This window comes from Phalacrocorax aristotelis, chromosome 7 (assembly GCF_949628215.1).
Source record: "Phalacrocorax aristotelis chromosome 7, bGulAri2.1, whole genome shotgun sequence".
Lineage (NCBI taxonomy): Eukaryota > Metazoa > Chordata > Aves > Suliformes > Phalacrocoracidae > Phalacrocorax > Phalacrocorax aristotelis.
The window spans coordinates 12,265,128-12,292,243 of NC_134282.1; the positions used below are offsets into that span (position 1 = coordinate 12,265,128).

Genomic DNA, 27,116 nt, shown 5'->3' on the forward strand with positions numbered 1-27,116 from the left:
ATTTAAACTTTACATAGCTGTTTCCTGCTGTCCCATGGTGTTCATGTATCTAGAGCGCCTACACCTGGAGAGCATTAAGTATTTAAGAATGACATTTAGAGAAGTCAGAAGATTAAGTGGTTGCCACTTGTTCTAAGTACAGGATACTAAGAAGAAATGCAAGTCTGGGCTCCTGTTCCTGTCCCTGCTTGGAATTATCTGATCCAGGTCAGCCTGCTTTTCTTGTTGGAGAAAGGAAAAATAAATGTATTCATTTGCTTCATATTGTTCCTAAGTGGGAGGCTTTCTCCTGGGATTTGGATGGTTAGATCTCAGATGTTTCTTCTGCCCAATTTCAAGCAAGGATTTTTGGGGTCCTGCAGCTGAGGTGGATATTGTAAATGTTGGGTTCTTGGGTACTGTCAAAATGATGTAAGCAGAAAGAAAACATTTTGGTTTTGGCTGATCTTTGGGGTAGGCCAGACAAGGCAGAAGTATGAAAGATGTAGCATGAATATGGACTCTCTAAACAGCTGTGATAAACAGCCCCTTCAGTTGTTAGTGTGGGACTGCTTTTATGTGCATTCCCTCACCTCGTGGGCACTGGGTCAGGTATCCATGGGTGCCAGCTCAGGTAATTAGATGGAACGAGCTAGGAGGTACTTGTGTGAGCAGCTCTACAGTGGCCTGAAATGGTAGCAATACTTCGCAGAAGGAATGATAAACTGTAACATTGGGTGTGCGGATTCTTTTGGCAATAGACCTGGCTCCAGGGGAGAACAGTTGCTCACAGCCTCTTAAAAAACCAGGCTAACTTCTAACAGCTAAGTGGGAAAGAGATAATCTGATTTGGGAACTTAGTTAAGTCTAAGGAATGAGAGTTCCAGGAGTTTCATGGTACTGGGATTTGGTTATGTGAACATCTGCCAGCAGAAAATTAAGTATTTAGAGCTGTTAACACATGCTTGCAAGGGCAGGTGTGTGATAATCAGAAATTGCACATGATTTACTGGCATATTACTTCTAGACATAGGTTAGAATTCAAGAAGTGGCCTATTTTAAAGAACAAAAACTCAGTAAACACACCAGTAGTCCTTAGCCTCTGCCTTGGTCATCAGCAATGCTGCTGCCACAGGCACTGTTACGCCTTCAGCCATAAAATATACCAGGCCTTGGCATAACTCAGCTGCAGCACTTCTTTAATTTAAGCTTGTAGTAAGCAGAAGGATGTCACCTCATCGTATGGATATTACTAGAATTTTTTAAATAAAAAATTTAAAAAGCTCATATAGTCTTTTCCCACCTTCATCCTATCTGGTTATTTAAAATACTTACGTTCCTGAGAGACTCTTCTAATAAAAGATATAAATTAGGTGGGTCAGTCAGATGATAACTTGGTTTGTTTACTATATCCTATACCCTGTGGTTACTTGCTTTGTTTTTAAATGAATCCAAAACTCAAACGCCTTTAGCTTGCTAAAAGGAAAGTCTTCTCGATAAACTGCCTGGGTTATTTTCAGCTGAAAAGAGCCAGTTAATGATAAAAATGAGTATTGCCTGGTGTTCAAACGTGACTAAGTTTCAGCCATGCTCTTGAATTAAAATGGTGGGTATGGTCAGAAGAAAAGGCACTTGACATTTAAAACCTTAACTGGAATTCTAAAATCAAGCATCATTTTATGTACGAACTTGAGGGGTTTGTTTTTGTTTTAAAAAACCAAAAAGGATTAAAATTTGGTTATTAGGCCTTTTTACATAATGTTACTTCGGGCTGACTTAGTTGATCAGCAGAAGTCCTTCTGCAGCTATTCTGTGTACTCTACAATTTCCAGCAGCTCAAAAGGATTAGGAGTATTTGCAGGCTGTAGTTTAAAAAAATAAACAAAGCCCTTGACCAAAATGGAAATATCTACAGTGTGGCTTGTACTAGGTTTAATAAAGTTAAAATCATACCTTCAGTAAAACCGGTATCATTTGCTTTAGTCTTTACTTAATATACATGCTTTCTTAGATTAGATGGATTGTTGTCATTAATTCCAGTGTTGAAATGAGAAGACTGGCACACCTTAATAAGATTTAAAAAAACAAAATCCACAAGCATTATGTCAGATTTCCACATAATAGAAAAATGCTGTCTCCCACTCATATTTTTGACTCTAGTTTGTGGTGCTGACAAGTTTTTCAAGTCAAATTTAGATTTTCAGGCACCATAAAGTTTGTCCAGAAATAAAGTTGTTTACTGCTCTATATAAAAGCATTTACACACAGCATTATATTGCTTGCAGCCAAGTGCCTTCTGAATATATAACCAAGAAATAGTGTTCCAAGACACAGAAACATGTCACGCCTGAGAACTTAAATGTTAACTTTGTCATATAAGAGATACCATCTAGTACCAGTTGTTACTTGTTTCATACCAATGAATGTCAAGGGCATTGCACGAGACAGGCGAGGATGAGGGTAACTGAATAGAAGATGGGAAAACCAGTCTTGCCAATGACCATTCCTTTCTGCAGAGCATCTGCTGCTGGCTTTCGGGGGCAGGAAGGCCTGCGTGTTAAAGCAACAGAGCACACCTCCTGCCATTAGCTCAGTGGGAGCGGTGCAGTTGCTTAACATTCTCAATCCCCTGTTACTCATAATTACTCAGAGCTCAATTCAGATGCAACAGCTGCATTTGTGAGGTCCTGCATTTACCTGTTTTGGTTTGTGCATGTTTTATGTTTGTGGTTTGTTTTTTTTGTGTGTTTTTTTTTATTTTATTTTTTTTAATTTTAAATGTGTCAGTTAAGATCAACAAGAATGACTGAAACGCTTGCCTGGGATCATATGTGAGTGACTATGGCTGGAAAAGGCCCAAAATTCTCCTAGTTCCCAGACTTTAGTGTAACCACAAGACTGCAGTGCTTTAGTTGAACTTCATCCTTGGCTGGAACTTGGCACAAAGAGTCCCAAGGAAAGAATTTCCTTTTGAAGTCTCTTCTAAATGTTCTAACTTGTTTTGTCCTTTATATTCAACTAGTTCAGGGAAAATTACTTTTAAAGTCTTGGTTCAACTGTCTAAATAAATGTTATGTGCTCCTAGATTATTATTTACTTTTTTTAAAAAACAAAGAAGTTGATAGCTTGAAGTTTGCCAGAAAGCAAGTAGCGGTGCAGTCTGCTGCTTTGATGTGGACACCAATGGAAGGAAGATATCGCTGGAGATCTTCCTCCTTTAAAGAGAAAGCACACTGACTGCTAATAAAATACATTCCATTTCTGGGCAGGAAGCCTTTTTTTGCCAGGTTCTTATAGTTCAAAGTGCTCCTCTTTAGCAATTGACTAGTGTTCAGCTGGTTTTTCTTTTCACACAGATCTTGAGTGGGAAACATGAAGAAGGTGTAATGTTAAATGTGCCCCATATGTACTGGGGGAAGGGAGAATAATAACTTTATAAAATGTTGCCCTCTTTAAGATTTCCTTAGGATCCTGCATGTATCCCGTATCTCTGATCCGCCCTCTCCAATGAAAGCTGACTGATGGGACAGTTTTTGAAAGAACAATGGTTTTTTCAGAATAACACCAATTATCTGTATAAATGAAAGGTCATTCATGAAGCTGACAGTTCCATAGTAGTATGACCAGAGTGCCTTGTTACCTTCTCCTCCTGTTATTTCAAAAGTGAGCCACTTCGGCCAAGTGCATGGACTCTCTCAGCAAGAATATTATTTTGTATTTGTAAAGCTTTTCTTCATATAGAGGTAGTGATGCAGATTTGGTTGAAGTGAGGTGGTGTCTGCTGTTGCCTGTGAGCCATGAGCACAGGACAGTCGTAACAGTCTTGCTCAGAGGGTGGATAACATGGTAGGCATATAGTTTGTGCATTTGCAACTCATTTGTGTAAGCTAGATAGCTCTACTTGCTCAGTCAAGACCTCTACCTAAATAATGGTGCTGCCCTAACTGTACCTCAAATGCAGGCATTCCAACTCTCTGTGAAAGGTTTCTAAGTTTTTAATGCAAACATGCAGGTGTGCTTGTACACTCCTCGCAGTTTTACCTGTCCTGTATGTAGCTAGCCGTGTGCTAACTGCCGTACAACAGCCAGGTGGCTTTTCAGCTGGAGCCTCGGTTTATCTCACTAGCTCAGGCTGGGTGTTTTTGGATCGTGTTCCTTCCATGCAGGTCTGTCTGTAAAAGATCATGTGGACATACCCCACACTGTGCTAGAGTCATGGTCACAGCAGCCACAGGATCCAGTTTGCTGCCATTGCTCAAGCAAACAACAGTATTACAAGCTGCCTAATCTTGTAACTAAATAACAGAGCTCTGACAGGTAGTACGCTGTACTTAGAAACAGGTCAACTATTTACAGACAGTTTAAAAACTAAAAAGAAATAACACTCTCTTAAACTGGATTTACCTAATTAAAAACAGTTAACTTCAAGACTAGTTAAAATACTCGATGTTAGAACACCATGGGAAGAGTACATCTACGGTGTATTTTGCTCTGTTATTCAAGTTTTATTTTAAAAAGTTGTGATGTGATGTTAACTATAGAACACGGAGCCTCCTGTTGCAAGTCTAATTTAACTGTTAAAGTGAGATTCATGTTGTGTAAATTTTAGCCATGAATTATTTTAAGAAGTGGTTTGATACTATTTCTCAAAGGCGCATCAAGTTGAGTGCAACAGAAGTTCATTTTAAGAAAGTTAGTCTACCAACATCCAAGCTGACTAGAATGCAAAACGTGAAATGATGTGTCACTGAAATTTAATTTTTTTCCTAAGAACCTCAACTTATAACTTTAAAAGTTATGTGACCTGCCCACCCTGAATTTGAAAATACTGCCTTGAAAACATGCTGCCTGAGATCCTTAACAGAGAGGCCTTTTTTTTAAAAAAACCCAACACATGCTATAAAATCAAAGGGATTATAAAGTTAGAACAGTAAAGGAGAAGCTATACTGGATACACTATAATCTAGAAATACAATTTTTAAACTTTTTTTCCTTGAAAAAAGCTGGTGCAGAGAATACTGCCTTTATCCTGACTATTTAATAACGGCTAAGAATAATCACTTATTTATAATAAATTAGGTCTGCAGTATAAATGAACATATGAACCTTTCAAAAGAGACATACCATTGTTACTTTTAGAGTATCTAAAATGGATTTAAACTATTTCAAGATTCATTTAATCACTTGCAATTTATATTACTTTAAGAATCTTCTATACAGCAAGTTGAACAGAAAAAAAGCAAACATTCTAACAGCCCCTTTTCCCTAGAACAATTTTCATATAAGATAGTTTTAAATAGCCATTTTCGCGCATTCGCGCGTGCTCTCTCCCCCATTTTCTAAAGGTAGCACAGCCAAACGACGATGCGAGAATTGGCATTTGTTGACTGACTCTGTGTTCTTCTCCATCTGGTAAAGATAAGGGGAAGACAGAGACTTGAGACAGAATGTCCCAAAATGGAAAATGTGAACTTGATGTTTACTTTGCTGAATCTCCAGGGACTTTGTTCTCTTCCTTGGTTATAGTTGATAAAACCCATTTCGCTCTGCAGACGTCTGCATGTCACACTGTGTTCGGTTACAAAAAGGTTTAAATTTCAGCTGTGGATGAATTTGTTTTGAAGTTTCACTTCACATTTTACTTCACTGAACACAGTGCAAACCAAGGCAAGAAACAAGTAAAATCCAAACAGGAGCTCCTATTAAGAATATTTTTTGAGCAGCATTTTGTGTATTCCATTTTCTACTGTCCTTATTCTGGGGAGGAAGAATCTTCATCTTCATCTTCTTCATCTTCATCATTGAATGAGCATGGAGTTTCTCCCCGTGATTCAGAGTAGCGTGACGTTGCGCTGCTGGACTGTTGGCTGCTAGGGGCAAGAAACTGCCCAGTTGCTAAGGCCACTTCAGCATCCAAACACAACCCTGGATTCTCACTATCAAAACAACAGAAATGTCAAAGTTTAGATGATTTCTCATGAAGTTTTAAGCGTTCTTTTGGGCCTCAGCTTTTCCTTTAGTTAAAGAAATGCTACTAACAAGGTAAAATCCAAAAACTTTACATTTAACACAGCTAATAATTAGGAAAACTACTAAAATATTGGATTGTTGCATGAAAAACACTATTGGGTGGCTTTTTTTTTTCCATAACCAACTAGTGGAATTGCTCAAGCTGAAGAAAGCTTAAAGAAGAATAAATCCATCATAGTTGTCCATACACAGAAATGTTTGCAATATGAAAATGTCATGAGGAAGAGCCTGTTCCAGAATAATCCCTCCTTCCAGTTTTTTAAGGTACAGGTAACCTCCAAGCAAAGTATGGTGGTTGAGGTAATTTTTGGATTGGGTTTGTGGTGGTGGTTGTTGGTTGGTTTTTAATTTAAAATTATGATTAGACTGTGTGGACTACACTTCTTTCATGAGAGCTAAAGCAGTAGTACATTTATACACTGAACATTCTTTTGTATTCTTCAGAAGTGTTACAAGGCTTTTTTCCACATGCAATTACCTATTTGTAGGCCATGCCCGGGCAGGAATTAAAGGTTAATCAGGAAAACTCTGTCCTTATAATAAGGGCTTGGAAGTGATTCTATTATTTTGAAACATAGACACAAAATAGCTACTGTGTTCAAAATTCAAAGCATGCTGATTTGACCTTTCAAGTATAATTATCAAGGAACACAGAATAAGGACTTTTTCACAATCAGAAGTCACCCATAATAGAAAATGTTTCCTGCATGTAAATGGTAAGAATTAGAGGTTACTGAAAGTACCACAAATCATGTATCACTATCCTTGAATAAAAGATTTTTTTTCTTTACCTTGCTTTAGCATCAGAAGTGCCTCCTGCTACCTCTAAATGTGAAACTGCTTGTGCTGAACTTGAAAGTAAGCCTTGATTTATCCATGAAAGTCCTTCAGACATATCTAGAAGAGAGCACAACTGTATTTATGATAGGTACTTAAATTTTTTCTTTCTTTTACAATCAAACTTTGCAGTCTTTTTGCAGTTAGGATTCCTTAGTTTAGAAAAGAAGGTACCAGGAGCTTGAGTTAATTTTGTACTGTAGATGAGTCCTGTTTAATCAAGATGAAATTTTATATATGTGTACGTGTGTGTGTATATACCCCTCCACCCCCACAGTGTTTGTGGATGCACTCAAGCCTTGCACTCCCTCACACTCATAACTGTGGCTATTTCTATGAATTTTTTTCCCTCTGTCTGAAGAGAATTCACGCTGCAGATGACCCCAGCTAGTAGCCGTACGCAATCACAGGTACCTGAAATAGAGTTTTGGAGTCCCTGTGGAAACTTGCTGCTACAGAGTGACCTGTCACATGCCCCAACAGCTCTAAGTGCCTTTGCTGTTGTGCTTGGTGAAGGTATAAATGGGACCTGTACTTGTCAGGACTGGAGATACTGCATGAAGCCGTCACGGCAGCATGCGTTTCAGTTGTGTGTGTGCTGATGACCAAAGGCAGTTTCATCTTGGTGGTCTCACAGCTGGCTGTAACGCAGCCTCCTGATCCATTCTGACACCGGACAGAGAAGACAGTCGGCTCTGCGCATGAATAGACCATGTCAAAGGTCTAGTGCCAAAAGTATGAAAGAGCCTGGTGTATGCTGCATGTGTGCTGTGCAAGGCAGTCTCCTCCCTCGGGATAGGAAATTTTAGGATTAAAATGGTCTTGCAACAATGCTGAATTCCTTGAGGTAATGTGTTAAATGCCCTCTGAGGGACATGAATGGTTTACTTACAACCCGCATAGTACTTGTTTTCAAATGCCCTGACAGGTAATGCCTGTTACGCACATTTCTGCCAAGCAAGTCAGCAAAACAAGTCCAGTGACCCAAGTACGCTTAGGGGAATTTTTTTTTTTTTGGTGGGGGGGGTGGGGGGTTGTTTTTAGTTTGTTTCTCAGATAAGGTGTTTCTATTGACCTGCCCAGATTCCAGCTCAACTTTATTTTAACTTTGTGTTATCAGGACTGTTTAGTTCTTCATGGTGCTTGCATGAGGTTCCAGCTGGATGCCTTAAACCAGGAGTTACAGTCCTTACTATTATTTTCTATGCTTAATCAAACCTTTGTTCTGTACAGCACGATGGCAGTAAAATGGGATCGTGCTATCCATATTTTATCTAGAATTTTTCTATATATTTATAATAGCAGATAAGAGGAATAACTGTGTTTGTTAAGTACGCTTTCTCATTTGTCCTGTGTTCTTGTTAAGCCTTGGCCCCCTGAGATTTGGCAGCGTACTGCCTAGCACAGGGACTGCTTTAAGCAGGTTCTCACAGCCACATAAATTGACTCACCATCCACTGGGGTTCAGGTTACCTTGTTTTGTGCTGTGGAGACTTGTTAGCAGCGAGGCATTTAAATGGCATGTTACAAAGCAATGCTAGCAAGGTTGTTCCTGCCAGCAGAGTCTTTGGAACATGACAGAAAACATTCATAAGTAAGTGACAGCTTTAGGGTGATCAATGAGGACAGAATGGATGAGAATCGGTGAATATGGACATAGCTGGGTGGTTTTCATTAAAATTGCCCTAAAAGCAGATTCATTTTTAGGGAGAACATGTTCTGACAGTCTCCCCCAGTCTTTTGCAAGAGGAGGCCGAACCATTTGGAATGACTGCATTGTACTTAGATTAATAAAGTAGATTAGAGATGTATCACAGTGTTGTTTCCTGGCCTTTTGAAGGGGCGTACCTGTGTGTCCACTATTAATATTCCAATAATAACAAGTCGTTGCTAGTAATTGTGCATTTTATTGATGTTTTGGGATAAATGCTAGTTAGCTTTTCTTTTTGAAGAGCAAGGTGAAGTACGGATTTTACGCATAAGGCAGAAAGAAGGTTCATAGATGCATATCCCTGCCTTGTGCTTTCGTTGCCTTATATTTCTAAATTCTACTTTCCAGTGGGCTTTCACAAGTCAGGGGAAAGAGTAAGTTTGTGAAAGATGGAGAGTTTAAGAAGCCATTTCCTGTCTTGCAAGGACTGTCAAAATCAAAGCCTGCCTACAATGAGAAGACTTGCTACTTCTAGCAGAGTGGATAAATTGCTAATAGCTAGACTCATGAAGCAGCTTCCCAAGGTGGTACAGTCCAATCTAAGACCTTATTATGAACCAGGCATATCTCACAGGAGATATACTTGGTAGAAAATTGCACTTTACATCAGACAGCTCTAGAGGAATACCCTCAGTAGCCTTTAGTAGAAGCCTGTATAGGATTATTGTTGCTAGCTGAACAAGCTCATTCATTCAATGCATACTCCTATCTCTTCAGTTCCAACTCCAGCCAAGGCTTGTTACGCAGGTAGATCGCAGAGCACTTTTTTCATGCAGGGAAGAATAAAGTAGCGTTGTAATCTAGTGGTCCTAAACTGCACCACTGTCTCTGCCCACTGCCTTAGTGGGATACATAGAGGTGGGATGGTGTTACCACAACTACTAGTGCCTCAGAATTTTTATTTCCTGCTTTTTTTATCTGTAGTGTCTTTTCTAGGAGCAAGGACTCAAATGACAGAGGCAGGACTTGGTTTTTGCATTATCTGCCTGCAGTATATGCATGACTTAAAAGGTACAAGATGGTACTCTGGATATGATTCTACAAGAGTTTATGCTTGTCTCAGTGAGTGATGTATTTCTGTTCACCCAGCAATCTCACTCCCTCCTTTACACTTGGACTGTTCTGGTTTGAGCCCTTAGCTAGAGCTTTGCATGCTGAATTGTCAGAAACTCCTCTGCCAGATAAAAAGCCTGCAGTTCAGTACCCCGAACCAGCTCATGAGGAGGCTGAGGAAAGTAACTCTGTCAAAATGACGAAATGGGTAGTAACGTAATTAGGATTGTGACCCTGGGATGCCATCTTAAGCTGGTGCAAGTGTCGTGTTAGAAATAATATTGCTCCTTCCTTAGTAAGAAGCTGACAAGTATTGTGGCTGTAGTGCAGTCTGGTGTATGTCCATCACTCCTTCTGCGTCACTGCCTTAGCTAAAGCAACACTTTAATGTTAACTTTTACTGTAAGCTATGGTTAAGTTGACGTATCCTCTACTCTTGCTCCCTTTTGGGAAACAAGAAAAAGTAAGGTCAACCATGTCAGGTTTAGAAGGCTGCACCAATTATGACAATCAATCAACAGAAAAATGTGTTACAAACATCATTTAAGATATACATAATATTTTTCTTTATGGTGTTAATTGCCTTAGCTTCTGCTTATTTCAATGGCTGTCAGACACCTGAGGATCACACCAATGTAGTACTTAAGTATTCAAAAAACCCAACAGTTTTTTGCTAAAACATGATGAAACCTATAGAAAGCCTAGAAGACACTATTTTTATCAAATTAGGGCACCTGAAGAATGGCTAAAATGTTATCCTCCTGCAAAGAAAATACACTAATAAGGTTTTGATGGACACAACACCAGCAGTTCCAAGCAAATTGTTTGACATGTTTAAGGCAACTAGAAGTTACTTTTTTAAAAAAAAAAAAAAAAAAAAGCTGAGATGGTACCAGGTTTTTTTGTCAATTTTAAATTTCTTTCATTGAACTGGTTTAGACTTGGATTCTTCCAACTGTCTCTCCAGTCCTATTAGCAAGCATTACAATACAAACTACTGTTAGTGTTTGGAAGTCAGTAATTATGTGGAAAAAAAGATGATCAGTCTAAGGTCAAACTAACATTGTACGTTAAATGACTTACCTACCTGGACATATTAGAACAGGATGCTGATTTCTACAGCAGTTGAGCTCATGGAGTCAGCTAGTGTGAGAGAACTTTAACCTTGATTTTAATAAATTTACTCAGTGAATAAATGAGAGACCTTGATTTGCTTTTCTTGTATAGTAGTAACTGAAGCCAATGTACATAAAAGTGCCATCATGAGAGCTACGGACGTAATCACGAATTCTAAAAACCAGTGATGAGCCTTCCACTTCACTGCTCTTGCAATGTAAGAGACTATGTCTAAAGACTGCCAAAGTTAAAATAGGAAGTTACACCTAACTGAAAATATGTGATCAGGCAAATGCTGGTGTTTCAAGTATTGTGCAAACTGTTTAAATTTGTTTCCCTTATTTGTCAGTTACTGCCATTAGAAACCTCTACTATACCATTCACACTCTTAACCATAGATTTGTGTTGTGTAATTAAGTAGCAAGCAACAGATAGAAAAAAAACCTTTAAAATAAATGTACATACTCTAGTAACAACTCTTCTGGACTAATTTTTTCAGGGGCTGAAACAGCTGAATGTAACCCATGTCTGAAGAGTACATTACTTGTCTCAATGCATTTTGAGTAAAAAAGAAAATCAATACATTGCTTAGGATGAAAATTCTATATAGGTTTCTGGCTGCTGGTCTGCTGCTTGGGAAATAACCCTAATCACAACCTTCTTTAAGAATATCCAATTTTAGAATCTGTTTTTTTCCGTTTAGTTTCTTTGAAACACAGTACTACTAGTTACCTACTTGCACAGGAACATCATGGTTGTTTTGCCTTTAATGCTTTCAGTAAAAAACCCCACCAGCAGTACATTGGTGTGAGTAAATTGTTTTCAAAAGAAACTAAAATGAACTACTAATCCCTAGTTTAGACATGCTGTTTTATTGCTCAATCTTTAAAAGCTGGTTTTACTCAGTAAATAGTGTGACGACAGGTTTTTTTGCAAATGTAAAGAAACTCCATTCTCTGAAGATAAATTAATGCAGGTTTAAAATGAAATAGAATTTTTAGTTTGCTCCTTGATACATGGGAGCAATTCAGTAACTTGAAGGCTACACCACTATGAAAAGGTGTGGGTTCTGCTCCTTTCCATTTTTTTACATTGGTGGTAAATCATGTGGTAAATAATCTTTAGTTCAATGAAGCTGGAAGGAACAATTCAAGATGTCTTTCAACTTCTTTTTTTGGCATCAGTGCAGCCTTATAAAGACTTGGTGTGTAATGTCAAGACTGACCAAAATGAAAATAGAAAATCTTAGTTTTAAAACCCACAGGACAAGGGGACCAGGAAAACACAAACAAGTGTTGATAAACATAAGCATATTTGATATAGTTTGAGATGTTAAGCCATTTGAAAGGTATTAATTTTAGTGAATGTAGCTGAATTCTAATTCATATCCAGCAGGGTTTTGATATCACAAATTTTAAGAAACTGTTTCATTCTTAATTCTCTCACATAGTAAAACCAATATTAAAAAATGTATGTTCAGCTTCCTGACTACTTAACTATATTCTTCTTAGCAAAACAAAATAGCATTTTTAATATAATGCCTGCAATTAAAAATCCTGACATGAAGATTGAATGTTGCCAACAGAAAGGGATTGATCAACTTTAGGGAAGTTCTTAAAAAAATGAAGTAAAATATTTTAAGTTTCCAACCTCCTTGTGTAAAAGACAGTTATTTACCACTGTAGTTTAAACAAGACCAAAGTCTAGCTAGTCAAGAAGTCAGGGCAATAGCTTCGTTCTCCCTTTCCTCAAAATTGAAGGTCTATGCACAGTAATTCATTGGGTAACACTTTCTTTACAGAGCAAGTCCCTCCAGAAACTTGAGAAGATGTTGGGCTAAGTTTAATCTTTGGGTAGAGCAAGAAGAATGCAGTCTGGCAATAACTGAAGGAAGTGATTACTGGTTTTAGCAGCTCTAGTCCAATGATGCAATGCTGAAGGAGATCTAGGTTGAGTCCATTTAAGTGTGACGTGTTCAAACAGTATGACTGGACACCTGTCCTGGAACTCTTTGGAGCCTCTTGCTTTATTTAGAGAAGCTCAGTTCTCAGATGGCACCTGCTGGCCATATGTTTTATCTAAGTATTGCTGTTTCACACGTTAAGTAAATGTGGAAATGACTGGACACAGGGGAGCCTACCATCCATGCACCAAGTACACTGAGCATGTCTACCCGGACAGAAATACAGAGAATTCTTAGCAGAGCTCACCTACCTCAGGCAAAGTGAAGTGCGAACGCAGCAGGGTCACATATGGATTATGCACCAGTTCAAGATGCCCTTTTTCTTTCCTTTTCCTCCTCAACTTGGGAAGAGCTGCCTTCCTCCAGTTTGCTCCTCCACACGTCCACAGTTATTCAAAATTAATACTAACCCCTGAAGATCTGTTCTTGGTGTCAGTTTAGTTATTTGAGAAATAACTCCTTCGTAACGCAGCTCACTCAGAAGTTTGTTGTTTATAAATCCACGTGGATTAAGGTTACAGGACAGCTATGAGAAACCTTCCAAAATCAACTGTAAAACAACTCATTTATGTACCAACCCTACTAGCTCCTGTATATCTTCAAATGTTCTGTACCTACGTAGGTTAATATCACTAAATTTGCTTCAATTAACTAATGTTAGGAATTTGATCAGGAACGATATTTAAAACTCTAACTTACCTGTGATGTAGCCTTCTAAAGCTTTTGGCACCAGTGACTTCGCAGTTCTTAGGTCCTCAGCTGAGCATTTGCCTGCCTCAAGCCCAAAGGACATTCCCATTCTCTTCAGCACTTCGCTGTCATCATGGATCTCAAAAGTGTTATCGAAATTAAAGAGGTATTCAAATCTGCATGTAAAAAGTCATAGTGAGATGGTTTTGAAAATGCACAGCTATGCTTTTTTTTTTTTTTTTTGCCTATTTTTCCTTTTTTTTTCTACACACTGAGGTAAGTGTCTGGATTCTTCATTATCTTAAGGGTCCTTAAGGAAAAATAAGAAATGTAGCAAATGATTTTTCTCCTCTGCTTTTGTGACTGGCATGCCTACAGGGGTTAAAATGGCACTTTCTCAATTAAAGTAACTTAACCACTGCAGGAAGAAAGTCTAAAATTTTCTACCCCATTAAACAGATTCAAAGGGGAAGAGGGAGGCCTTGTTAAACATGAACCTTCATCATTTGTACTAAATCCAATACTTTTAAAGGTCACCTGCAGCCCTGTCACCAAAATAGCTATTTTGGTTTTGCTTCTTTTACATTTCACTTTCTGTTCTAATGTGCAACACTCCTCCTGTGAACTGACCTATTTATCTTGGTATAACTTTGTTTTTTTGGATGCACTTGGATGCAGCTAGCAAAGCAGTCAGAACAGTCTCCTGTGTGTTCACAACGTACCATTTCTGCTGCAGGGCTCTCAACATGTTTTTCATTATATATAAATGTGGAAATAGTGATATAAACTCAATACAGCTTTAACAAAAGCAGGAATGCCTAGACTGGCCTTATGCTATGATCACAGGCTATTAAAAACCTGGACAGTATTGGTCCAGGGATGACAATATAAGGCTATAGAGATCCCATTGCCACATTTTCTGCTGACAAAACCTTTATCCCTAGAAAAGCAACTCATCCATGAGATACGATCTTTAAAAGATAATTCACTGGTGGGTCTTCCGTTAGCTCTCCAAGCTCGCGTCACATGTGGATTTTCTTCATAGGTGTGTTTTAATACTCATTTTCTTATACCTGATCCAATAAGTTTGGAAAAGTTACATCTTTTGTGCCTATACACAAAACTTTAATCTAGAAATCTACATGCTTTGTACTAGGTGTAATTGTCAGTTACAGGCATTACTTCTTTTGTGATCCATACCGTATTACTTGTAAAACCTATGGTTTATGCAGCTATATTTATTTAAAGCTAACCATATTAAAAGGGAAAATAAGATGCATCGCTATATGTTTAATGGGTATGATTACATTCCTGCTGCCTAAACCTGTGCAGCTGAAGTCACATAACCATTTTTACACAAAAAGGGGATGGGAGACCAGTGTTGTACCAAGTAACTACCAGCAAGCTGTGTAGTTAATTAAGCAATAACTGAATTCAGCTTTCATGGTACAGGATTAAAGGCTGGATTTATTGATAGCTCTGCATTTCCCCTCCCATGTGTTGTGCTCAAACACTGGATGCTAGAAAGGAGCATAACTCCTCCCCCCCACCCTTCTCCCCAAGTTTCCAAACAAACTTACAGTAGTATTTCTCCAGTATGGCTTTTTAGCACCCTGCAGCCTCTGACATGGGAAGTCCCTACGCTTCTACCTTTGCTGTTAATAGCTGTTGGAGGGTTTTCTTTCAGGGACTTGACATGACTCCTTTTTGAACTTACGTAAACTTTTGGCACACACATCAAACACCATGATTTGCATAGATGAACTGTTACAAAACCACATATATTCTTTTTGCCTAAAACCCGTCACCTGGTAGTCTTCTCTTAATGTCTCTTAATTTTAACTTTAATAAGCAGCTGTATACAGCTGTTCCCTATGTACATGCCCCATGTCATCCATGGTTTTATAGACACCTGTGAATCAACTGTCCTCTCTTTTCTAGGCCACAGAGTCCATCTGTTCCCTCTGTGAAAGCCTTTTCATAGCTTCAGGCATTCTTGATGCCCTCCCGTGTCTCCCTCCCAGTTTTGCTATACTCTTTCCAAGAACAAGACACCATAAAGCACTCCAGGTATAAAAGCACTAAACATACCTAGTTTTACATTGTATTTCTTACTGTTTTTCCTAAAAATTCCCAGCATTATTTTGGCCATTATTGAGAATCAACTTTTGTTCTTATGGAATGATCTATTGGGCTGCGTTCTTATTATTCAGTGCTAAACATGAGGTCCAGAGGCCAACGCTGCATATGCAAAGTTTGGGTATGGTTCCTGTCCCTTTACCCTGGTAAGTGCAAATATGACCAACAATTAATTTAATCTGGTATTTTCTGCTCTTGCAGGCAATTCTTCCTCTAAGGATACAAGAGCCTACTTCCTACATGTTTTTGCTAATGTATAGCATTGTATCTCCAACGGCAAAATCATCTGCATTTCCTATTAGAATAGAGAGGTTCTAATTTTTCCAAGCTTCTGATACATCTATTGTGTCTGCAGCCTTGTTTAAAAGTAGGTATTCTGGTTAATTCCCCCCGACCCACAGCGTTTATGTAAAAGCACCATATACACTTAATATATTTTTCCTGTTCAGGTGCCTCATCTTTTCAACACAATTTTTCATTTCTTCCTTTTTATCTGAAGACTCCACTTCTTATTCCAACTTCAGAAACGTCATTTCCAGTATGCTGCTTGGCACCCATCTGCCTTCCCAAACTCTAAACAAAACTTGCCCAATAACCTCTTTGTTTTACATGCGAGAAATCTCGTTCTGTTTTGGCTAGATAGAGCCTGTTCTTGCATACAAAAAGTTAGAAGACAAAACCTGTGTTCCTCATGATGGTAAATCCCCCTTACAGGTACCATTTTCCCAAGCAATTGTGTTCTTTTGGAAAATCCTCTGCAAATGCGATTTTGAGTAGCTAATGCAGTAAGCTTACCTGGTTGTTGGACTTTCTAACACCACCTGCTGTTGCATCATAAATACCAACGAATGCTTTATAGAAATATTACTTGGGAGAAGAAAGGAAAATGGAAGCCCATTACAACAGCGGGTTATTAACTGAGGCTGAAAAACCAAGCGAAGGGCAAGCACTCCAGCTGACCAGTAATGTGGCTAGGCAGTGCAAATACTCTCCAATAAACTACAGAATTTTAATTCTTCAAATTGAGTGACCACTTCTGCCCACTGCCTTGTTTAGCAGATCAATGTAACAGTGGTTTAAACGCTAGCAGTTTCTGGTACTGTTTACCTACATGCTGCTGCTGCCACTCATCAGTTGCACAAATAATAACCACAGTAGAAAGCTTGTTTAATTTGGGTTGTACACTTAATGATATCCAGATGACAGAAACGTGGAAGCTGGGTTATATAAACTGAAATATCAACAACTTAAATCATTTCGGTGGGCTCATTTTTAGCAGTAGTGTTTTCTTACAGTTTGAGATTGTAGAAATGTGTTACGCTGCTCTAGATCCCAAATGCCAGTTTAATTTCTGACAACTTCAAAGCAGCAGTTCTGAAGTTTCAGTATGAAATTGTTCAACTTTTTAGTGACTTCAAACCTAAATATAGAGCACTGTTCAAAGGGGCAGTAAGAACTGTATAGTATGCCTATAAAACAGGAGTATAGTTAAGCTAAATCAATATTGATCCTAAAATTCCCAACTTGCTGAACTGCAGTGCTGATGGAAGTATTCAAAAAGTTTTGTCACACAATGTATGGGACTTCAGTCCAATTTTCTACAAAAATTCAACTTTTAATAGTATTGCTTTTTTGCATGTTGGTGGTTAGGTCACCAGAGACTGTCTATTTTTGCTGCATGTTAATTGACTTCAAGGTCAATATGGGATTTGAATGCCACAGAGTAATCTACAGTATTAAAGCAAAGCCAGCCAGCTATTTTCAGCTAATAAACTAGTTGTGATCCAATTAACAGTTACCATAACAGTACCTCATACTTTCAGCCATATTTTCACAGGAAGAAGAGCATAAGCACACAGAAGTAAGTGGAAGATTTTCAGATTAATACAAAAGTGCAACTAGAGCAGTTTGCTTACAAAGACAATATTTCAAACTTCTATGTAATTTTCTTCCTGTTTTCCATTCAAAGAACTAGGTGCAACCTTTCTGCTATTAAAAGACACTTAAAAAACTGTTGTTATCACCTCTAGGATGTTGCCTTCGTGTTACACAGATCACCTTGTGTTTCTGGCTAAACACATTTATGGCATATTAGGAGTAAGAATTCACCAACACTACCACACAGCTTCATTAAAAGGTAGCGCTGTCCTTAATTTCATTCAGTTATTTCTCCTCTTTGAACTGTCGGTCTGAAGTGCCTTTTGCAACAGTGAAAGTCTGCCTGTTTTAACTAGTGTTTGTGAAGCAATGTTGATAAACTTATTCCTATTACTACTGAGGTTGCATTAAATATTAAAAAAAACCAAAACAAAACACTCCCCTGATGCGACAGTAGAAAATTTAAATACGTTATTTCTTTTAGTAAACTAGAAGAATTTATCTCATTTGTTCAAACAAAAAATCCACTCCACAAATAAAATTCTGAAAACTGATTCCATAAACACTCACTTATCACTTGATATGCTGCAGTCTATAACTGTTCTTTTGCTAGTGTTGACTATTAAGAAAGGCAGCTGTATTGTTGAGTTCAAAGCAGGAGGGCCTTGATTCTGTTGTTCATTTTGCCGATTTCTTTGTACCAAGTTTTTGAATGCTATTTGCTGTAGAAAGAAAGAAAAACTGATCACTGACAATAAAGGAGAAGACATCAGTGTCTCCAGCAAGTGGAACTTCATAGCTCCTATTTACCAACTCTCAGTATCTCCAGTAATTTTCTGTTAAAACGTAAGTTGTGGCCCGATTTCCTCTTTGCACTAGTGAAGCACACCAGGAAGAGGTTAAACACGTTTTTCACGCATACCCTAATGGCTATGCCCCCCTCACAATCCTTGGAGAAGAAACAAGAAAGAAGCAATAAAGCTTGGTGAAGAATTGTTCCCCATTCCTTTTGAAAAAGGCATAGGAGTCAGAGGTTTCTTCTGTTACTATTATATGTGTAACTACCTCAGATGAGGAGCTAGTTACACTGAAATGAAAGTTAACAGAAACTACAGCATTCTCCCACACCCCCCCATGACCCATAATTCTCTGGCCCTTCTCATCCATCACCCTCTTTTCTCTCTCAAAAGAATGAGTTTTGAAATTCTACTCTGAAAGTTCTTGAACAGGTGCCGTCTATGACAGCGCTCACTCTCTACTGAAGCCTTATATCTGACTGCATATGTATGAAAATGTGTGTTTTTAGGAAATGTTATTTGAGGGATTGGCAGTCAGCGTACTTGCCCACTCTGAGGCACTACTTATTCCACTGAATGGGACAGACGGATAGACAGAATCCCAAAGGACAGTAAACTGTTTGACAATGAACATCATCAAGGAAATAATGACAGTTGTAGATAGCAAGAGAGTGCAACTATTGTCGTTTTCAAACTAGTAGTTAAGAGGGCCTGAGTTGCCTTATTTTTCACCAGGATAATTTCATGTCACTCTTAGAGAAGCTGCTAATTTAGTATGTCAGACAGATAGAATCAGAATTGTGCCCTAAGTAGAGAAACAGTTTTTGGTGATGGCAAAAAGAAGTAGCAGATATTTAAAAGCTCCCATGCATATCTAATTACATATGAATTGTATCAATATAGTCACACCAGGAAAAAAATATACCCTTATTGCCTGTAGCCTCATAGAAGAGTATGATTGCATTTAAATTACTGGAAGTCTGCACAGACCAAAACACTTAAGAATGCTCATAACTGTACTTATAAAATGTTAGTTGATAAGCAAAGATGCATTTGAAATCTGTTTCTGCAATCAAAGCCAAAACTCAAGTCATCTTAAGAATGTAAAAGAGCTGGATTTGCCATCCATTCTTCGGATCCAGAAATGTCTATCTCCCCCAAAACAACTCTGTACATAGTTACACAAGTTCAGTTGTAAATTTCATAGCTTAGAATCAAAAAAGAAATTTTCCAGTAAGAACTATCTGGAGAAGGTAACTCTGGGGGAGGAGTAGAGTCAACAAGGGGGACTCGTGAGTTGCTCCCATTCCCATGAACGTTGACAGAACTGCAGCAGAGCACTTACAAAAGCCCGTAGCACGCAGGTGTGTCATGCTGTTTTACAATAGGTAAAAATGAACCAGAAAGTGAGGGTAAGAGGTCCCCCTACTAGAATCCACAAAGGTCACAAGTGTGAAACTTTTCTCCCTATTATATTATAGCTGCTAAATAAAGCTAGAAAGAACTTCAGAAGGTCTAACATGTCAGATCAGCACTTGATAATTTCATTTCTAGAAAAAAATAATTAAAATTAAATATACCTGCAGCAGCAGTTCTTGTAGTTGGGCTCGCTTCTGCTTTATCCTTTCAATCCGCTTCTGTTTTTCTAGCTTAAAATATAATTGTAAATACATCAAGATAATTACTTAGTTACCTTGTCTGTTCCATTGTGCCAAACTGAACAGGCTTTAGAGCTATGTTGGTGTGCTAGCACCATGATAAAAATCCACACTTTCATTGTAAATGCTGGTGAATTCCATGGCACGGCAAGTAAATTGCACAAGCCTTTTGGGCCTACCCAGCTGCCATACATTTTCTTCTTTTTCAAATAGACTAATCGCATAGTCACGAGTTTCTCCATAAAACAGGTCTGACAAACTAATTTCTTTCTTTGTCAATAATTTTAAGTAAAGAATCAATCATTACAAGAGACGGTATTATTTCTCCACTCATTCCTCCTCTTTCGTAATGTGCACAGAGTGCCGATTACCACCAAATTAAACACTTGCTGGAGGGGGTGCTTTGAGTTGGGTGTTTGTTTTTTTTTTTTACACCCCCCTCCTGCCCTCCACTGTTTTGGAATTGTGCACACCCCTTCCACTGCTCTCCCAGCTACAAGCCACCAGGCATAAGTGTGTGGAGACTGGGCTTAGGATCATCACCTGCGTCTTTTCAGTGACCTCCACTTTTTGTTTGGACTACGCATTTGAGACTTGAATAAACTAACAAGATTTCAGCAACAAAAAGGGGGTAGAGGTAACATTCTATACATGAGCACAGAATCCATTTCTTGCATCAGTTTTGTTAATGCCAGCTTATGGGGCAAAGCTATCTTCAACCTAAGCGTGCAGTGTTTGGAACAGCAGCAGTACTGGATGCTGACTGACACTGCAGATACAGCCAACAGTATTTTAAATATTGTTCTGTGGCAACACTAAAGAATTGGCCAGTAGTCATCATGTTTAAAAGGTATTTTGCCTCATCATCCTGTTGCTGCCTGCACTGTATCACTGCTCCCAAAAATATTAAACTCTTAAATTACCTTTCATTCACCCACTGAAACTAAATGATGCAGTCTTTTAAAACTTAGCTAGCCTAAACCCCCTGTTTTATTTGTGGTGGTTCCTCCCCTCCCCCAGCCACTTTAATATTTAAAATGCTTCCTTCAGAGCACAGTAGATATGACTTTATTAGCTGGGACAAACATATAACTCTCAAAACCAAGAAACAGTCCAGATATATAGAAAATATGGCTAAATTACAACAAGCTTTTTTGTATGTGGGTCTCATTTTTGTTCTCGTAATCTTCTTATGGAATTACACTGTAAGAAGAGCTGGCACTTTACACAGCTTTAAAAGCAAACTTAATGCTGAATTTCACACCATGAAAATGCAGCTTTATTTTCTATTCCTTTCTATTATGTCATAGGAAGCAACATTTTAAGAAAATATGCCTGGCTTCCATTCTGTGCATATGTAATTAGAGCCTGAAACAGCAAATAGTGTATGAACACTGTAGATGACACACTGAAATTCAAGTTCTGTATGTGTAACAATAACCTACAGTGAAGATAATGCATTCACATGAATGCATGCAAAATGTAGATTTATTCAAATTTTTTTAAAAAAAAGAATCCTGGAGGATAATGATTGAGCATACACCTACTCCTTGCGTGGATGTATTTTCCAAGTTGCTGAAATGGACAAGGATAGTAAAAGCTTTTTCTTACCACATCTAGAAAGACAACTGATGTAAATGAACTTGCCCAAAAAAACCTTGATCTGTACTGGAGAGGCACCCCACCCACCTCAAGATATTTGATGTCACAAGTATCACAAATACAATACATATGAAGAGGTATTTACAGACAGTCATTACAGCACTCTGCAGTAAATGCAGTAACTTGTGCTTTTTATTTATAGAGCGTTTGGCCTGAAGGACAAGCAACATTTGTGCCTATAAATTCTGGCATCCCTGCAAAAACATGGTAACTCTTAGCCTGCTGGAAAAATAACGGAAATAACCAATAAGTAAAACTTCTTTTTTTTCCCCCTGCTAGATAACTAGAATTTGACATCCTAGAAGAATTATTTTTCAATTTAATTTCCTTTGAATGGCATTTCCAAGTACAGACATTAATAGAAAACTGGTCTCCTTTCAAATTTATACCATTTTGTAAGCATAACTGTACCATAAATTCTTCTGACTTCCTTCTGGTTAATTCAGGCTACTACAGACTTTAATCTTAAAAGTAATCCCTGACTCAATCAATGTCCATTTTTGTAAGGTAAACAGATGGTTTTTTTAACTTCATGTAATGTATACTAAAAACTCAACTAAGAATACATAAACATAGCCTATCAGTTTATTCAAATATAGAATCATAGAATCATAAAGGTTGGAAAAGACCTCTAGGATCATCAAGTCCAACCCCCAAACCAACACTACCATGTCTGCTAAACCATGCCCTGAAGTGCCACGTCTACATCTTTTAAATACCTCCAGGGATGGCGACTCCACCACCTCTCTGGGCAGCCTGTTCCAATTCCTGACCACTCTTCCAGTAAAGAAATTTTTCCTAATATCCAATCTAAACCTCCCCTGATGCAGCTTGAAACTGTTTCCTCTTGTTCTATCGCTAGTGACCTGGGGGAAGAAACCAACACCCACCTCACTACACCCTCATTTCAGTTAGTTGTAGAGAGCGATAAGGTCTCCCCTCAGCCTCCTCTCCTCCAGACTAAACAACCCCAGTTCCCTCAACCTCTCATCGTAAGACCTGCTCTCCAGACCCTTCACCAGCTTTGTTGCCCTTCTTTGGACATGCTCCAGCACCTCAATGTCCTTCTTGTACTGAGGGGCCCAAAACATAGAATCATGGAATCATTAAAGTTGGAAAAGACCTCTAGGATCAAGTCCAACTGAGGAGCATCAAGTCAGAAGTTGTATTTTCATAGTGTGCAAGAATCAAACCTAATCAGGTTCAAACTGAGGAAAAAAAATCCTCTTCTAAAGTAGAGCAGCTCCATTATCACAATCTGTGAAGTACACAGAATTTCCCATCTGCCTTACTTTACCTCTAGATTCTGACATTCCTGAGCTGAGTTTGTAGGAAGGCCGATCCATCTGATTTCCTTCTTCTCCTTTGAAATTATGTTCATTGCCATCAGGACATTAAGGGCATCGTAAACTCTCCGCCTAATATTTTTCTGATCATAAGCCTGCTAAGAAAACAACGCAGCATTAATTACAACAAAAGATTTCAAAAAAAAGAAAAAAAGACTGAACACAGCCTTCATAGATACATAGAAGACACAAAGCCAAAGCGGCAGTTCAAGTCAGAGCGGTATTAAAACACGTCTTCACCTGTACTACTACCTGGCCACCACGAGTGTGCTTGGTTGCAAATGGCAGCTTCAGACTTGCCTGACACCTCTGTGCAGCAAATTCCCATTGTGGCAAGTCTGTTACAGTTGAAAAGCCTGACAAGCCCACATATGGTAGGTACAAGAGTAGCCTTTTTTAAAGATAGCGCTTTTTAGCAGACGTCTCTATTTTGGTTATAATTCAGACAGAGGTCAATTCTTCATTTTAATTCTATATTTTTAAATTTCAGAGCGTAAGTCTGTGTATTTGTGATGCGGTTAAGTAAGTGAAGTATGGAGTGTAGCAGGACAGTGCAGCAACAGAAGGGACAGAATTCCATGGTAAACTGGACAATTTTGTACTGGTATATCTGATTTCAGCACATATTTGCTTACCGAATCTGTAGCTAGGTGGCTGTTAGAATTTGTGAATTCTGATACCAGCTCATCAGCAACTTCATTGTACGAAGTTGTTCCTTTACGTTGAACTTTTTCACATACTTTCATTGAAAAATGCCGCAGACCCTTCCCATTCTTATCTCCTTTTTTGCTTCTCTTGCTGGAATGAGAAAAGTAATTCTTTGAACACATTGAATGTTAATAAGCTACTTTGCTACACAGGAAAAGGTCTACCTTTTGCAACAGGAATCAGGACTGATAACAAGTATGTACTATGAAATTTTTATGAAAAATAAAACTGTTCTGCTTTATTGAACCAGTTTCTTGTTTCTTACAAGTTGGCAGAAAAGTACACTCTTCAGTGTACTTTCCCCCTTCTTGGCGATTTCTACATTTGTATAGTATTTGACACACGCTTCTGGGCAGATGCTTAAAAACCCCTGCATTTGTAGTTCCTGTCCAGGCAGTTTCACAAAGGAGCAACCAAAAATTGCAGGGGGACCTCCCAGGTTGTTTATGTCCCTGGAAGCCAGATTTACAGGGAACTCTCATGTTTGTGCTGAAAATCGGAAGGCCCAGACATCCCTGTTTACAGACAGCAGAAGATACCATAATTCTCCTAACAACAAAGTTTAATATCTGTGCCATCATAGTCAAGACTTAGATACAAGAATCTCTTTTGCGGAGAGTGAGTACATTTTCATTGGGCTTTATGGTGCCAGAGTAATAACTGGCAGCTGTCAGGTTTATTTTTGCATTTGCTTTCTTCACCCAGAAAAGCAAGAGCTTAGATAATGATAATGGGAAAACCAGCCAATTGGTTTTATCACCAAGCTAGATTTGGATGCATATTTCAACAGAAGCCTTTAAAAAGCTCAGCTGTGTTGTTCTGGGTTTTTGTTGTTGGTTTGGGTTTTTTTTAACTACTGTTTTACAAGTTGGTTTGATAATAAGTGTCAGGGAGATCTATTATTTCAGAGAAAAAGGCCCTACTTCTGTCAACAGTAATAAGGTAAGGAAAACATTAAAATACAAGAATGCATTTCAAAATTTTGAGTCTATGTAAGAAAACAGAACACTGGAAAGAAGGACAGAGGAAAAGAAAGCGTGGAAAGGAACACCAGAATATTAAAAAAAAAAAAACAAACAAAAACAAACAACAAACCCAAAACCAAACCCACACTCCTAATCCCTATGCAGGTATTTGAGTAACCCCTGAGATGTAAACAAATAAAACTACCTTGAACGCATTCAAAGAAGTTTCAGAAGCAAAGGAAAAGATAATCTGTTTACAAGCATTTGTCACATCGAAAACTAAAATAATCCTGTTTCTGAAATGTGTTTTGTTTGTTTTCACAACTCCCAGTATCATCTGTAACAGCAAATGTATTTATCAGGAAGTGATAAAGCAGAGAGTAATGAATTATAACTACAAGGAATAACAGACAACACAGCTTTTACACAGAGGAGTGGAAACTGCTGAAAGTGGGAACTGGACACCCATCTCTCCGAAGGGCAGCTCTGAAGAGGTAAAATAGGTATGACCATATACAGAACGTGTGCGTATACATACACATATGTGCAATGATACTCACCTTTCTGAAAAATCTGATTCTATAAATTCTCGAGTCCGCTTTCTGTCCCTAAGAAAAGACAATCCAAACTTAGATGAACATAACATTATATATTTAGACCAGCAAAATCAATGTGTTTGGGGCCTAGGTGGTGTATGACTGGCTGTTGTCACATGTTTACTGACAGAGGAAAAGAGTGTGCATACGTGCAGCTTAACAAAATTTGTGAGAAAGTGGCTAGGACTTTGGAGGTTGTCTGAGCTCACTGCCAGACAAGTTCTAGTCCCAATGTTACAACGCTTTGCCTGTATGATTTTAGGGATGTCACTTTGTCTGGAACTACAGGAAGTGCAGGTGTGAGCTACATAACCAAATCCCATCAAAAAGGAGAAATTGGGCTCCTTTGAAAACTCCTATTTAGCATTCCTCCATGTGGAAGAAAAATGCCTCTAAATAGCACATAAGATATATCCTGTATTTTCAGGACATTGAATGTTCTGGTATCTTTAAACAAAAAACAAGGTAAAACACTGAAGAGCGATAGTGTGAAGAAGTAGCTGACATGAACTTTGCATTGGAGAAGCAGTCACCTATCATTGATGGTTTCCTTATTGTTCTTTTTATTAGCTACATCACGCAGACTTCAGAAGTTGTATGCCAAACTTGTCTTTTGTTCTTGCAGGTGATTAACACACGTTGCTCGAGAACTATCAGTAAATCACTTCATGTTACCCTGCAGTTTCAAAACCAGGGCTCACAGCAGATACCTACCCAGCTAAAAACCTGACAATGTTATGAATGGAACTGAACAAAAATGATGACTTGAAGAGCTGTTCCATGAAAGCCTGCGTGTATTTGGTTGTGCGATCCAGAACCCACCAGCAGACGGTCTTCCTCAGCAGCAATAGCAGGACTTTTATCTTTGGCAATCCCTGTCCATGGTGCTTAACCACTCCCGACATGCAGCTGGGGGTCGGACTGACTGCCAGGGGTCAGACTGACTGCCGGGCTGGGGTGGGGACTGGAATGGCAGGGAATGGAGAGCTGTCCCCTGGCCTGAGAGCCAGGCTGACAGAGGCTGTTTGGAGCCCTGAGAATGAATGCGCTCTTGGCTCATTTGATTTTGGAAACAATTTGGAATCTGTCAAGAGAAGTAAACAATGGCTAAAGCAAGGCGTCTGGACTTGCAAAGCTCTGGAACTGCCTTCAGCAAGGGCTCACCGCTCAGGTTCAGCAACACCACAGACCATTCCTCACCCTCTGTCTTTGATGAAAATATGATCTATAGTATGGACTTCTGCAGGGAACAATAATGATCGGCCAGTCTAGAGAACATCTTGCTCCTTTTTAGCATCAAAATAGTTAGGCTCATTGGAAATAGTGTGTCTAGATTTTGACAGCATACAAACAGAAGGATGGTGCTTCTCCTTGACGGTGTGGTTGATGCACTGCAACCAGGCTTCTCTCTGGGAATCTCCATCACCTGGGTTTGGATGAAGCTTAAGAAAGCTCATGGGCGTTGATTCTTTGTTTAGCAAGCCGTGAACAGGCACTGTAGCTTTTCCCTCCTCTGGGTACTGAAAGAACTCCGCCTGACCTACAAATCTTGCAAAATTTGGAGAAACGAAGTAATCTTTGACAAATCCTTTTTCAAATAAAATCAAAACTATGTGGATTGAAAAGGAATTTGAGGAGATGGACACATACTCGGCAAAAAAAACAACAACCAAGCTTCAAAACTGCTCAGCCAGGCATGCAGTTTGAGTCTATGGTGGGAATATAGCGACTGGGAAGTACACGTCTCTGACAGTCCTTTCCTTAAGAAAGTCATGGTACAATTATACTCTCATTTCTGCCACGTCCCAGATGCTCCATTTTCCCACCTCTAAAGCTGAAAAGGTACTACTGACATTCATCACCTGTTTACAAAAACTAACCCAGATATGGAAATAATTTTTTTAATTTTCAGAGGCAAAGCACTACAGTGCTCTTGAGACAGATCAGCTCAGCAGTACTGGTATCAAAAAAAGAAAAAAAAATGATGA

At 38.7% G+C, this 27,116-nt stretch overlaps 1 protein-coding gene across 6 annotated transcripts in view; it reads right to left on the reverse strand.

The window, feature by feature from the left end:
• Positions 1-5,124: 5,124 nt before the first annotated feature.
• The window catches only part of TFDP2 (transcription factor Dp-2), a 58,951-nt gene continuing 36,959 nt past the window's right edge, over positions 5,125-27,116 (reverse strand). For 4 of the 6 annotated variants that reach the window (XM_075098834.1, XM_075098833.1, XM_075098838.1 and 1 more), the window contains 8 exons: positions 25,093-25,140; positions 23,495-23,657; positions 22,811-22,957; positions 19,774-19,842; positions 17,967-18,118; positions 13,389-13,555; positions 6,801-6,906; positions 5,125-5,915 (listed from right to left, as the gene is read on the reverse strand). In XM_075098834.1, the coding sequence (XP_074954935.1) occupies positions 5,732-5,915; positions 6,801-6,906; positions 13,389-13,555; positions 17,967-18,118; positions 19,774-19,842; positions 22,811-22,957; positions 23,495-23,657; positions 25,093-25,140 (1,036 nt within the window). In that variant the 3' untranslated portion in view covers positions 5,125-5,731. The remainder of the gene's footprint in view (positions 5,916-6,800; positions 6,907-13,388; positions 13,556-17,966; positions 18,119-19,773; positions 19,843-22,810; positions 22,958-23,494; positions 23,658-25,092; positions 25,141-27,116) is intronic. The other 2 variants (XM_075098835.1, XM_075098836.1) reach the window with 1 other exon arrangement.